Source organism: Nicotiana tomentosiformis, chromosome 4 (genome assembly GCF_000390325.3).
Source record: "Nicotiana tomentosiformis chromosome 4, ASM39032v3, whole genome shotgun sequence".
Taxonomy (NCBI): domain Eukaryota; kingdom Viridiplantae; phylum Streptophyta; class Magnoliopsida; order Solanales; family Solanaceae; genus Nicotiana; species Nicotiana tomentosiformis.
Window position 1 is genome coordinate 93511238 of NC_090815.1, and position 13098 is coordinate 93524335.

At 39.8% G+C, this 13098-nt stretch overlaps 1 protein-coding gene across 1 annotated transcript; it reads right to left on the bottom strand.

Moving 5' to 3' along the window:
- Nucleotides 1-4737: 4737 nt before the first annotated feature.
- LOC138910154 (uncharacterized) lies at nt 4738-5925 on the bottom strand. Its single transcript, XM_070201377.1, has 2 exons — nt 5098-5925; nt 4738-5013 (listed from the first exon to the last, which is right to left on the bottom strand). The coding sequence occupies exons 1-2, from the start codon at nt 5923-5925 to the stop codon at nt 4738-4740; spliced, it is 1104 nt and encodes a 367-aa protein (XP_070057478.1).
- Between the last annotated feature and the right edge of the window lie 7173 nt (nt 5926-13098).

The following is a 13098-nucleotide window of genomic DNA, read 5'->3' on the forward strand; positions in this document are numbered from 1 at the left end:
GAAGTGCCTATTTCCCTTCAAAGACTGAATAAAACTACTATTTCACTTTGCAAACACACGGGGCAAGTTCTAGACATCAAATGCAATACAATGAATAATACAAAACCTCACACACACATGGCACATAACTCACTCCGAATTGGACTATCAAGACACTCTAGTCAAAGCAGTGAAGCAGAGTTAAGATCATACAATTTAAGGTACTTATACAAGAGTCAAAACTGAGCCTAAGCATCACAACTAAAGCACTCACTATTCTCAAGGCATAATAGAGTCAAAAGATATTGCCTTCCATTCAAAACATAGCTCAAGGTTCATACTCCTAACAAAAATAAAAACTAACTACACCCGGTTCAATCAAAACCCTTGAAAAAGAACAGTGGCACAAAGAAAAACCAAGAGATGATTAATACACTACCTAACAAAAGAAAATCTTTTTGTCCTTTTTCTTTCGACTTTAATACCTCAAGAAACCCGTCGAATGATATCCATCATCGGGAAAACTCGAAAATTTTAATTTTTTTATGTAATTTATTTTTCTAACTACTGCAACTAACAAAAACAAAACTACAACTAACAAAAACAAAAGACAACTCATATACATACATGTGAATATCCCCCACCCCACACTTTAAATGGTGGCATGTCCCCGTGACACACAAAGAAAAATGCAAAGGTGAAGAAAACTCCCCTGATCAAGTCAGTCCGTGTCGGAGACGATGCCGGGGTCCAGATGACAAGCACATCCAAGTGCACGCAGCCATGCCATGATATTTTTCTCGGATTTGGCATTCTTTGTAGCAAGGGAGTCCACTCGAGATCCCAAATAAGTGACAGAAGTACACATCCCCGCTATCTTTTGCTCTAAAGCGCTCATTCTCGTTTCCCATCCGCCGCTTGAAGGTTCCCCAACACCCTGCTCATGCGGTGGAGAAGCAGTGACATTCTTACTGTGCACCTTATTGCCCTCGTCAGGTGCATCCGATTCCTCACTATCTGCCTTAGCAGGCGCAATAGGTTCTTTCCCAATTACAACTTTATCAGCTCGAAATTTTTGTTTGCGCTTGACTTTCCCATCCGTGGCCCTGTTTTCGGGCACCCGTGCCTCATGGCATAATCGAATGACTAATGAGGGGAAGAAGAACCCATACCTCTACACATGACAACTAATGGTCATCTCGTCTTGACTGACCTGAGCCACATCAAAATTGTGGCCATTGATGAAGCACCAAATCAGAGTAGCCCGGGACCATTCACCTCGGTAGTGTTGCCTGAAGGCAGTAGATGGTTATTAACGATGTACAACCAGCATTTCCCTTCAAAGGTAAGCGAAGTCAAGTGAAATGTGTGCTCTCCTTTAGCCACACTACCTCCTTGTCAGGTACACAAATGGTTGCAAAGAACATGCGCCACATGTATGGTTTCCTGTTGTACGTGGACTAGTAGTCACCTGTATCAGGGTATTCCACATACTCTGGTAGATGATACGCCCTTCGGATGGCTTCCTTGGAGAAATCCACTCTCTTCCTATGGACTGTGCAGATATGGTCTTCATGTGTCGGGCAGTTTGCATAAAACTCCCGAACAACCATCAAGTTTTCCTTGTCAGGTTCTTCAAAGAATACCCCCAATCCTCGCTTGACCAATTCATTATACACTCTGGGATAGTCATTTTGTAGAGACCCAATATTAATTCCCCTTTCCAGAATTGGCTTTTTGGTTGCCTTGTTTTGAAATCGTTCTTGGGCTTCCTAGGAGACGAACCTGTTCTGATCATACGGGCAAGCGGATGCAGAAGCTCGCGATCGGGATATGCCCACTTTGACAACTTGTGGAGGCACCTGTAGTGTTTCTTTTCTTAGAGGGCGCCATAGTACCTGTGCGCGATCGGGTCATCCCGTGCGTGGCCACGCACGTTTGGCGCTGTCAACTCTTCAGGTGCACAGCCGCGCACATACAACAATGGCTGACATTGTCTTTTGCGTGACCATACGCACGAGGTACCCCACCAGGTGCACGATCGCGCACAAATACATTCAAAAGGGCCTTTTAGACACCTCAGTTCCAACCGTCCGCAAGATGTACCTTCCTACACCTACCACGTCGTAATATACACTAATTTCTATCTATTCTACGCTATAAACAAAAGTGAAAAATCTCACTAGTAGAAGGATTAGAGGTAGTTCTGATTTATACTCATCAGCTTGACTCAACCGGGCATCCTCAACTGATTTTGATGCTCGAGGATTGCTGAGAAAATCCTCCAACAAGATACGGTTTTAGCCTGTGCCCATTCACTTTGAAGCTCTCTGTTCCGTCCATGTTCTGAATCTCAATTGCCCCATATGGTGATACATGTTTCACCACATACGGTCACGTCCATCTAGACTTAAATTTTCTGGGGAACAATCTGAGTCTACTATTGTACAGTAAGACTATGTCCCCTTCATGAAACTCATTTGGCTTAATGAAACGATCATGCCACCTTTTAGTCTTTTCCTTGAAATTTTGCGCATTTTCATACGCGTCCAATCTAAACTCCTCCAATGCATTCATCTGCGCCAACATGTGTTCACCTGCAAGACTAAGATCAAGATTAATCATCTTAATTGCCCAATAAGCTTTATGTTCTATCTCAACATGTAGGTGACATAATTTTTCATACACTAGTTTGAACGGTGAAGTCCCTATGGTTATTTTGAACGCAGTTCTGTACGCCCATAGAGCTTCTTCCAACTTTACAGAAAAATCCTTACGAGAAGCACTAACCATCTTTTCAAGAATTCGTTTAAGTTCACGGTTAGCCACTTCAACTTGCCCACTAGTTTGGGCATGGCACGGGGTTCCTGTTTTGTGTCCCATACTTAGACAACAGTGTAGCAAATTGCTTGTTCACAAAGTGTGACCCACTGTCACTGATAATCACTCGAGGTGTCCCAAAGTGGGTAAAGATGTTTTTTCTTAAGAACTCACACACCATCGGAGCATCATTGGTCCTAGTAGGGATTGCTTCGACCCACTTAGAGATATAGTCAACGGCTACTAGGATATACTCATAAGAATGGGACGATGGGAATGGACCCATGAAGTCAATGCCCCACAAATAAAAAATTTCACATACTAGAATTGAGTTGAGAGGCATTTCGTCCCTCTTGCTAATATTACCTGTCCTTTGATACTTGTCACATGCAGCTACATACGCTCTTGCGTCTTTGTACAAAGTAGGCCAAAAGAAACATGCTTCCATGACCTTTGCTGCAGTGCGATTTCCACCATAGTGTCCTCCAGCTGCTCCATCATGGCAATGAGACAGAACGCTTGCCATCTCTCCTTCAGGCACACATCTTCGAATCACACCATCTATACACAGTTTAAACAAGAAAGGGTCATTCAAAAAATAAATTTTTACCTCATCTTGAAGCTTCCTTCTTTGATCACGAGAGAGGTCATGAGGTAACCATCCACCAACCAAAAAGCTGGCTACATCAGCATACCAAGGTGACCTTTCGGAGACCGCAACAATTGAGAAAATATGCTCATCAGGGAATTCTTCCCTTATTTAATTGTTTCAACTGGAGGTCTCTCAAGTCGAGATAGATGATCGGCGACTTGATTTTCTGTGCCTTTCCTATCTTTAATCTCCAAGTCAAACTCTTGGAGCAATAACACTCACCGCATCAGACACGACTTGGACTCCTTCTTGCTCAAAAGATATTTCAAAGCTGAGTGATCCGTGTGTACAATCACTTTGCTCCCCACCAGGTATGATCTAAACTTGTCAAGAAGAAAGACCACAACAAAGAACTCTTTTTCAGTAGTGGCATAGTTGACTTGAGCATCATTTAATGTCTTGCTTGCATAGTAGATTGGCCTAAAAATTCTATCTTTTCTTTACCCCAGAACTTCCCCTACAACTACATCACTAGCATCACACATTATCTTAAATGGCTGGATCTAATCAAGTGTCACCATAATAAGAGCACTTACAAGCTTTTCCTTTATCAATTCAAAAGCTCTTAAGCACTCCACATTGAAAACAAACTTGACATCTTTTGCTAGCAATACAATTGATGGTTTGGTAATGCTAGAAAAGTTTTTGATTAAACCTCCTATAGAACCCACCATGTCCCAAGAAACTCCTTATGCTCTTCACAAAAGTTGGTGGAGGGAGCCTAGCAATCACATCAACCTTCGCTCTATCAACTTCAATTCCTTGTGCAGTCATTTTGTGGCCTAAGACCATTCCCTCCTTCACCATGAAGTGACACTTCTCCCAGTTAAGGACCAAGTGTATGGCTTCACAACGTTCAAGCACGAGCTCTAAATTCTTCAGGCAGTCCTCAAAGTCATCACCAAAGAGGCTGAAATCATCCATGAATACTTCTAGACACTTTTCGTTTAAATCAGAGAATATAGACATCATGTACCTCTAAAAAGTGGCAGGTGCATTACATAGCCCAAATGACATCCTTCTATAAGCAAAAATACCTGACGGGCAAGTAAATGTGGTCTTCTTAACATCTTCTGGAGCAATGGGTATCTGATTGTAACCTGAGTACCCATCCAAGAAGCAGTAGCATCCATGTCCAGCCACTTTCTCGAGCATTTGATCAAAAAAGGGGAGTGGGAAGTGGTCCTTCATTATTGCATCATTCAACCTTCTATAATCAATACACATTCTCTACCCAGTGACTGTTCTTATGGGGATCAATTCATTATCTTCATTTTTCACTACTGTCATGCCCCCTTCTTAGGTATAACTTTTACTGGACTAATCCACTTGGTATCAGAGATGGGAAAAATTACTCCTGCATCTAGCAATTTGATGATCTCCTTGTGCACTACCTCCTCCAAATTTTTGTTCAGCTTGTGTTGAGGCTGCATCACTGGCTTGCTATTTTCTTCCAACAGAATTTTGTGCATGCAAATGGCCGGACTGATTCCGTGAATATCAGCTATACTCCATCCCATAGCCTTCCTATGCTTTTTCAGTAGCTCCACCAGCTTTCGCTCCTATGTACCTGTCAAGTCAGCAGAAATAATCACAGAAAAATTGTTATTTTCAAGAAAAGCATATTTTAAGTGAGTGGGGAGGACTTGCAATTCCACATTAGGCTTAGCATCCTCCTCTTTTAGTTCATCCTCATCAACCACTTGATCCTTAGTCTCAAGAGCTTCAACCTCTTTCTTTATTTCAAGATCTTCATCCTCCACTGTGCTAGACTGAGTAATACACCTCTCTAGGGTATCCCCCACAAGCTTGTCAAAATTGTATTTTTCGGTTAATTCTCCAACAATGTCTAACTTGAAACACAAGTAGGCGGATGCCTCATCACTAGGGTATTTCATCACCCTCTTCATCTGAAACACCACATTTTCATTGCCCACTCTGAGCATAAGCTGCCTTTCATAGATATTAAGGATAGCTCTGCCTGTACATAAGAACGACCTCCCTAGAATTAGAGGCACCTCCTTGTTCACCTCCATATCCACCACAATAAAATCTATGGGGAACATAAACTTGTCCACCCGTACTAAAATATCCTCGATGATTCCCTCAGGTATAATGATAGTTTGGTCAGCCAGTTGTAGGGACACTGATATTGATTTGATCACTCCAAGCTCACCTTCCAGTTTTATGAATACAGATAGAGACATTAGATTTATAGACGCACCAGAATCGTAGAGGGCCTTGTAGAATTTTTCACTCCCCAATGAGCATGGTATGGTGAAGCTTCCTGGGTCCCCACACTTTTGGGGAATTTTATTTTGCAAGATGGCACTGCAGTGGGTGTTTAGCTTAACCACAATTGTTTCCTCTAATTTTCTCTTGCTCGACAGGATATCCTTTAAGAACTTGACATAAGCAGGCATCTGAGTGAGTACCTCTGTGAAAGGAATGTTCACATAAAGTTGCTTGAGCATCTCCAGGAATCACCCAAAACATTTGTCAAGTTTCTCCCGCTTCATCTTTTAAGGGAATGGTAGAGCTAGCATATGTCTACTTTCTTCAATCTCCTTTTGTACCCTGCTACTCTGGCCATTTTGCTCTTCACTCTCTTTCTCTTCTATCTCTGAATATGCAATTGTTCTGAATGGTCTGGATGACTCCCTGTTTGAGTTTAAAATTATTGGCATCAATGGGTGGGGGCCTCACGCTAGACTGTTGTTGGTTGTACACCGGTCAGGCATAATCTCCTAGTGACCTCCCAGGCCAAGGGGATGCATTTTCAAATTTATCTTCGATCATGGTTCGGTTGAGATTGAACCTTCTATCCCCGTCGATTGTTTCATCCGCAACTCTACGGGCTGCTTCAACTACTAACCGTGCTTCCTGTCACTGAGCTACCTCTCTCGCAGCTAGGTCTACCTCCTCTTCGTTGTTCACCATTTTATTCTCAGTTGAAGGCTGACCCAACAACAATCCGCTCGATTCTCTCTCCCTTCTCAAATGCCGCAAGTGCTTGTCTAATTTTGGATCGTATGGCACCAATTCCTTAGAAGAGGATCGAGTCATACACCGCAAAACTTAACCTGTTGCCTGCACACAGATAAAAGAGTAGCGTAAAAAAACAAAATAAAATAAAATTACTCCTGAATTAGCACCGAAAGTTAATTCAAACACTATTAATCGCCAATCTCCGGCAATGACGCCAAAATTTGACGAGTGCAAAATCGGCGTATAAAACTTAGGCTCGCTAGTCAAAGATGGTATAGTATTAAATCGTCTCCATAGGGATTGGTTTAAATAATATTCTAATAAATCTTCAGCTCAACACTATTTGAGATAATAAATCTTTGATTTATGTTATTATCGACTACTAATAAAATTAAGATTATTGATTGTAAGAAACTAATGGCAATCTAATGACTAAGTAGAAATGATTGAATATCAAGGTGAGAAGTAAGGGTTGTGACAAGATATTGGATCAACTATTATTCCGGGTAACTCTATGTTAAGTTCACTTTTAACTTCTATTGACTCATTCGATTTCAACAGACGATTAGGCTACCTTGGGGATTCAAATTCTTCTTCTAAATGAATGAGAGTTCCCTTAATCAACCTAAAAGCAGGTCCTATGAACATATGCACAAATATAGTGAATGAATGATCTTTCGAAGAATGCCTCTCGACTATTCTTCTAACCTAGGTTAATTGATAACTCTCTAAGCTCTTTCGATTACCTATGAGAGGCGTAAAATCAACCCAAACAATATGGCACAATGCGAATTGCACCAACACTTCTCTTTGGATTAAAGTAAAACCACAATTAGACTTGCAATTCAATTAATAACTCATTCAATGAATTCAGGCAATGAACAGAGAGTAAAATCCAAAACAATAGTCAAATCACGACATTCGTCAATAACCCTAAGAAAGATTACTCTATAGTGGAGAAGTTATTCATCACAAGAGTATTAGAAGAACAAGAAGACATTACAATTCCCAAAATCAAACAAACTTCCGTATTGAATGAATTGGATCAAGTATTTTGCGTTCCCGTTGCTTCCTTTCTTCTTCTCTCCCAAAAGTTGCTCTAAAATTCCAAGATACCCTATTTTTAGACGAGCTAGGCTTCATATAGGTCAAAAGGAGGCGCCTCCAAAATTACAAAAATAGGCTTGGGATAAGTTTCCGGAACTGGACGTGCGTGGCCGCGCACCTAGAGGTGTGATCGCTCATATGGCCGCGCACCTCTGGTGGTGCACTGCTTTACTTGCGCGCTCAAGTGCCTGCTGGAGGGGTCTCATGCGCGGTCGTACATCTTGGTGAGCCTCCCGTTCAACTCTTCATTTCTCTCGTTAAGTGCACTATTGTCTGTTGATCCCCGAACACGATCCCAACTTAATCCTTAGGCTTTTACTTAGACTTCAAAGCTCCACAATAGCTCGAATTAGCTCCACAATAGCTCGAATTAGCTCCACAAACTCATCGTAACTCGGAATCGCTCCTATAAGGCATAAAACACACACTTAGTGCCAAATAATACCATTTAAAACTCAAACACTAGTAAAGTGCAGCGAATTAGAGGGCAATTAATGACCAAAAATACGCAATTGTAGCCTACCATCAGGGAATTTTTCTACTAATTGACATTGTTTGCTACATGCAGGGGTGATGCATATATGAGGTGACGAGCGTATATGCATGTGCCTAGGTTAATCATGCTCGGGGGTATGTTATACGATTAATTGAGCCTTATAGAAGTATGTGACCTTCTTGCTTCATGTCTCACTTGACTTCTAGATTACTAAGAATATGAAATTAAATGTTAGAAACCAAGATTTAGCTTATTATAATTTGATTAAAATTTGACGGATTTTTGTGAAACTATTGATATGTTAAATTTGGTCATCACCCTTTTTAAATCATTAATACGTCGCTACGACCGTTATTCTTGAGCTATTGGATTCTATACTTGAGTTGAAGATCATTTTTAAGACTTACTGAAATACTTGAGCAATAAAGTACTTAAGGTTTATTGAATTGTTATTGGCTTGAAAGTTGTGATTGATGTTCATTTGGAATATTCGCTTAAACACCCTCTTGATGTTATTCATGTTTCCTACCTTGCTTGTTATTGATATACATGTGCTTGGTGAGGAATAGTGTAAAGCACGAAGGGTGATGTCGTGCCATTGCATAAACATTATCATGTGAGGAAGAGGTTAAAGCACGAAGGGTGATGCCGTGCCATTTCATTTACATTGTCATGTGAGGATGCGAGTAAAAGCACGAAGGGTGATGCCGTGCCATTTCATTTATATTATCATGCTATCATTTACATTATCATGTGAGGATGATAGTAAAAGTATGAAGGGTGATATTGTGTAATTTTATTTATATTATCATGCTATCATTTACACTATCATGTGAGGATGAGAGTAAAAGCACGAAAGGTGATGCCGTACCATTTCATTTATATTATCATGTTATCATTTACATTATCATGTGAGGATGAGAGTAAAAGCACGAAAGGTGATACCGTGCCACTTCATTTACATTATCATATTTTTATATTATCATGTATTCATGGCACAAAGGTTGTTTCCGTATAGGCGAGGACGAGGGACATGCATTATGTTGTGATATATTTTCCTTGTGTATATATTCATGCCTTTACCTTGAGTTGTTACTGTTGTACCTATGTTTTCTATGTGGTTGTCATTGTTGTTCTGTCTTTGTCCTCTATCTCAATTGTCGTTATGTTGTCCATGCCTTCTATCTGTTTTAACTTGCAAATATCATGCTTTCCTTCTTGTTATCATATCTACATCCATGCCGTTTCTTATTTGTTGCACTTTCGTATAAGCCTTTTACCATGTTAGTTATTCATGCCTCTTATTTGTTAGCTCATAAAGACCATGATTTACCTCTTGTTTGTTATATCTATATATAGGCCTTTTACCATGTTAGTTAGTGAAATTTATGTTCTTCTTTCCTAATTGTTGTCATTACTCCCATGCCTTCTACCTAGTCTATTACTGTTGTCCATATGTACTGCCTTGATAGTTATTGCTACTTGTGTATTTTTCACTCTGTCATTACTGATTGGTATTTTTTTTTCATCTGGTTGGTACTGTTATATGTATATTTGGTGAGAAAGAGATAAATGCATGAAGGGTGTTGCCGTGCCATTGATTTGATATCTTGAGTATATTTCTCACACTATGAAAGTTATGAATTTACTACTGTGGTTTGTTGGTTATCGCTCTAAGGAAAGGATTGGTCGTGATATTGAGGAATATTAATCGTGATTTCTTCTAGTAATCATTTACTGCTTCGCATATTTGTTTCTTGTATTCTTTTCTGTTATGTTCTAGTATTGTTCTATTGTTAGTCTACTGCACAGATTATATCAGTGAGTATCATTTAACTAAAAAGCTTCGTCACTACTTCACTGAGGTTAGTCAAGATACCTATTGAGTACATAGGATCGGTTGTACTCATACTACACTTCTGCACCTTGCTTAAGCTTAAAAAAGGCCTGCCTACACTCAAATACTAATATTATTATTTACAAAACCGAAAGGTGTTAAGTAGAAGTTCCAAAGAGAACTCAATAAAAACTTATGGTGTATTTATACTTTATAATTCCCATATTTTTACATCAAATGGTAAAAAAATGGTCCTAACATATTGAATTTGGCTTAAAAATACCATCCTTCCATATTATTTTTTTGTCTTAAAAATGATCCTAACCTATTTGTAACGACCCGACCGGTCGTTTTGAGAATTTACATTCCGTTTAGCTATTTTAACTTGAGTAGCTTCATATGATGTATTATGACGTGTGTGAATCATCGGCGTTGATATTCAGGTGTTTCAGAATTAGTTTGGAAGAATGAATTTCATAGTTGAAGCTTTAAGTTGATAGAGTTGACCAAGTTTGACTTTTTAGTATTCGACCTCAGATCCAAGTTTTGATGATTCTGTTAGGTCCGAATGGTGATTTTGGACTCGGGCATATGCCCGGATTTGTATTTGGATAATTCTAGAGGGTTTCGGCACTAATTGGCGAAAGTTAGAAATTTGAAGGTTTAGAAATGTTCATAGGTTTGACTTTACTGATATCGGGGTCGGATTTTGATTTTGGAAGTTATAGTAGGTCCGTTATGTCATTTATGACTTGTGTTCCAAATTTGAGATCAATCTGAGGTGTTTAGGCTTGTTCGCCGTTAGTTTTGAATTTTGAAAGTTCATTAACTTCATTAAGTCGATTTGAGATGCAATTTGTGATTTTGATGTTGTTAAGTGAGATTTGAAACATCGAGTAGGTCTACTTTATGATTTGGAACTTGCTTGCAAAATTTGGGGTCGTTCAGAGTCGGTTTGATAGCATTCAGACGCTTGGTTGCAATTCTAGAAGTTCTTGAGTTCTCCCTTCAAATTTCATGCGTGTTGATGTCCGATTCATGGTTTCGGGTATTATTTTGGTGATTTGATCGCGCGAGCAAGTTCGCATGATATTTCTAGACTTGTGTTGATGTTTGGCGTGGAACCCCGAGGGTTTGGGTGAGTTTCAGGGTAGTTTCAGACCATTTTTAGTTGCTGATTTTTGGCAACAGAGGTGTGCATCGCGATCGCGAACATTTAGTCGCGTTCGCGAAGAGCAAACTGCAGTTTGGGGCCTTGTGAATCACGATTACGTAAACCTTTTCGCGATCGCATAGGAGAAATTTATGTTGCACAGGGCTAACTTTGGAAGTTTATATCTTGCAATCTATAAGAAACTTGGAGATGATCTAAAAATAAAAGTTGTAGCCCTTGATGTCTAGTTTTCATAAAGTCAAACCATTTATCATTTGGAGGTTTGTACAAAAAGTTATGATTATTATACTAGAGATTGTCTAGGAAGAGTTTGGAAATTGCTGTTGAAGAATTTGTTCATCGCGATCGCGAAGGGATATCCGCGATCGCGAAGAAGGAAGCCTGGGCAGTGGATTTAATGTCCAATTTCGGACCGTTGAGCCATTTATCCATATTTTAAGTTGGGGACCTCTGGATTTAGTGATTTTTGAAGCGATTTTCACCATGTGGATTGGGGTAAATGTTCTCTACTCATTTTTTATTTTATATCATGAATCTATCTTCGTTTTTTGTATTTGATTGAGGGTTTCAAGAGAGAATTTGGGGGATTTTGTCTAAAGTTTCATAGAGTGAATTTTTGAGTTTTGAACATCGATTCAGAGTCGAATTTGAGTGAAAATAGTATGGTTGGACTCGTAATCGAATAGGTTGTTGGATTTTGTAAGTTTTGGCGGGTTCCGAGGTGCGGGCCCGGATTTGAATTTTTGGTTGACTTTGGACTTTTGATTAAAGATTCGACCTTTATCATATAGAATTGTTTCCTTAGGCATTATTTGATGTATTTGAGTTGCTTTTAGCTAGTTTCGAGCCGTTCGGAGGTCGGTACGCGCGAGATGGCATTTTAGGAGTATCGTTTGGCTTGCTCGGTATTGGATTTGGCTTGTTCGATGTAAGTAACACTTCTAAACTTGGTGCTGAGGTATGAACCCCTGAATATGCGTGATATGTGTTTGGTGCTGAGGTGACGCACATGCTAGGTGACGGGCGAGTGGGCGTGCGCCGTGTGAATTGTGATTAAGTTATTTCTGTGGTACTGCATAGTTACCTAATCTTATTTGTAACCAAGAAATCTCTACGTGCTAGAGTAATTGAGCTGTGATCCATGTTAGAAATTATGCTTAAGCCACATGTTGGCACTGTTTGGACCCGTAGAGGCCGTGTTACATTTTGAATTAATTGCTTAATTTGAAATTTATACTTAGTCACAGCTATTATTTGCTTATCATATGTCAGTCTCTATTGTCCTTTATTTATAAATCATATCATCACTGTTTGGTCTGATTATCTTGATTCTTGTGAGCCCCAGAGACTGGAGAGATTGATGACTGAGTGAGGTTGATGGCCTGTTTGTGAGGATATTTATGGGATCGGACTGTACGCCGAAGCATATTTATTTGATTCATGCCATGATTGGCTTATTATAACGATTGGGCTGGAATTGCCCTCCGGAGTCTGCACATCCATAGTGGGCGCAAGTACCTCTTGAGTGCGAATGCAAGTGCGAGTGCGAGTGCGAGTGCCGAGCGATTGGGAGGATTGAGTGACTGTGGTGAGTGAGTGATTGGGAGGACCGAGTGACTGGGAGGGCTGAGTGGATTGATACTCTGAGAATATGCATATGGTTATTCGCTATGTTGTATTGCATTCGATATGCACACTTGACATATATGCATAGAGATGCATTTTTCTCATGTTGTACGGTATCACGTCATCCATGACTGCTCATACACATTGACATATAGGCATAGAGATGTACTTTCCTCGTACCATTTGATAATGAAACATTTACTTGTTGAAAAGTTTTGGAAAGAAAATCACGATTTTACAAACTTACTCATATTTTGGTGCTTTCAGTAAAAGATTTGGATTTTACTATTTTATTTGAAAAACATACCTATTTTCCCGTAACTGTGAGCGAGTTGAGCATCATACTTCTGGGTTATCTTCTGGCACTATTTTTATTATGATTATTATGAACTGTTGCTGGTTATTGGAGTTGGACTCTG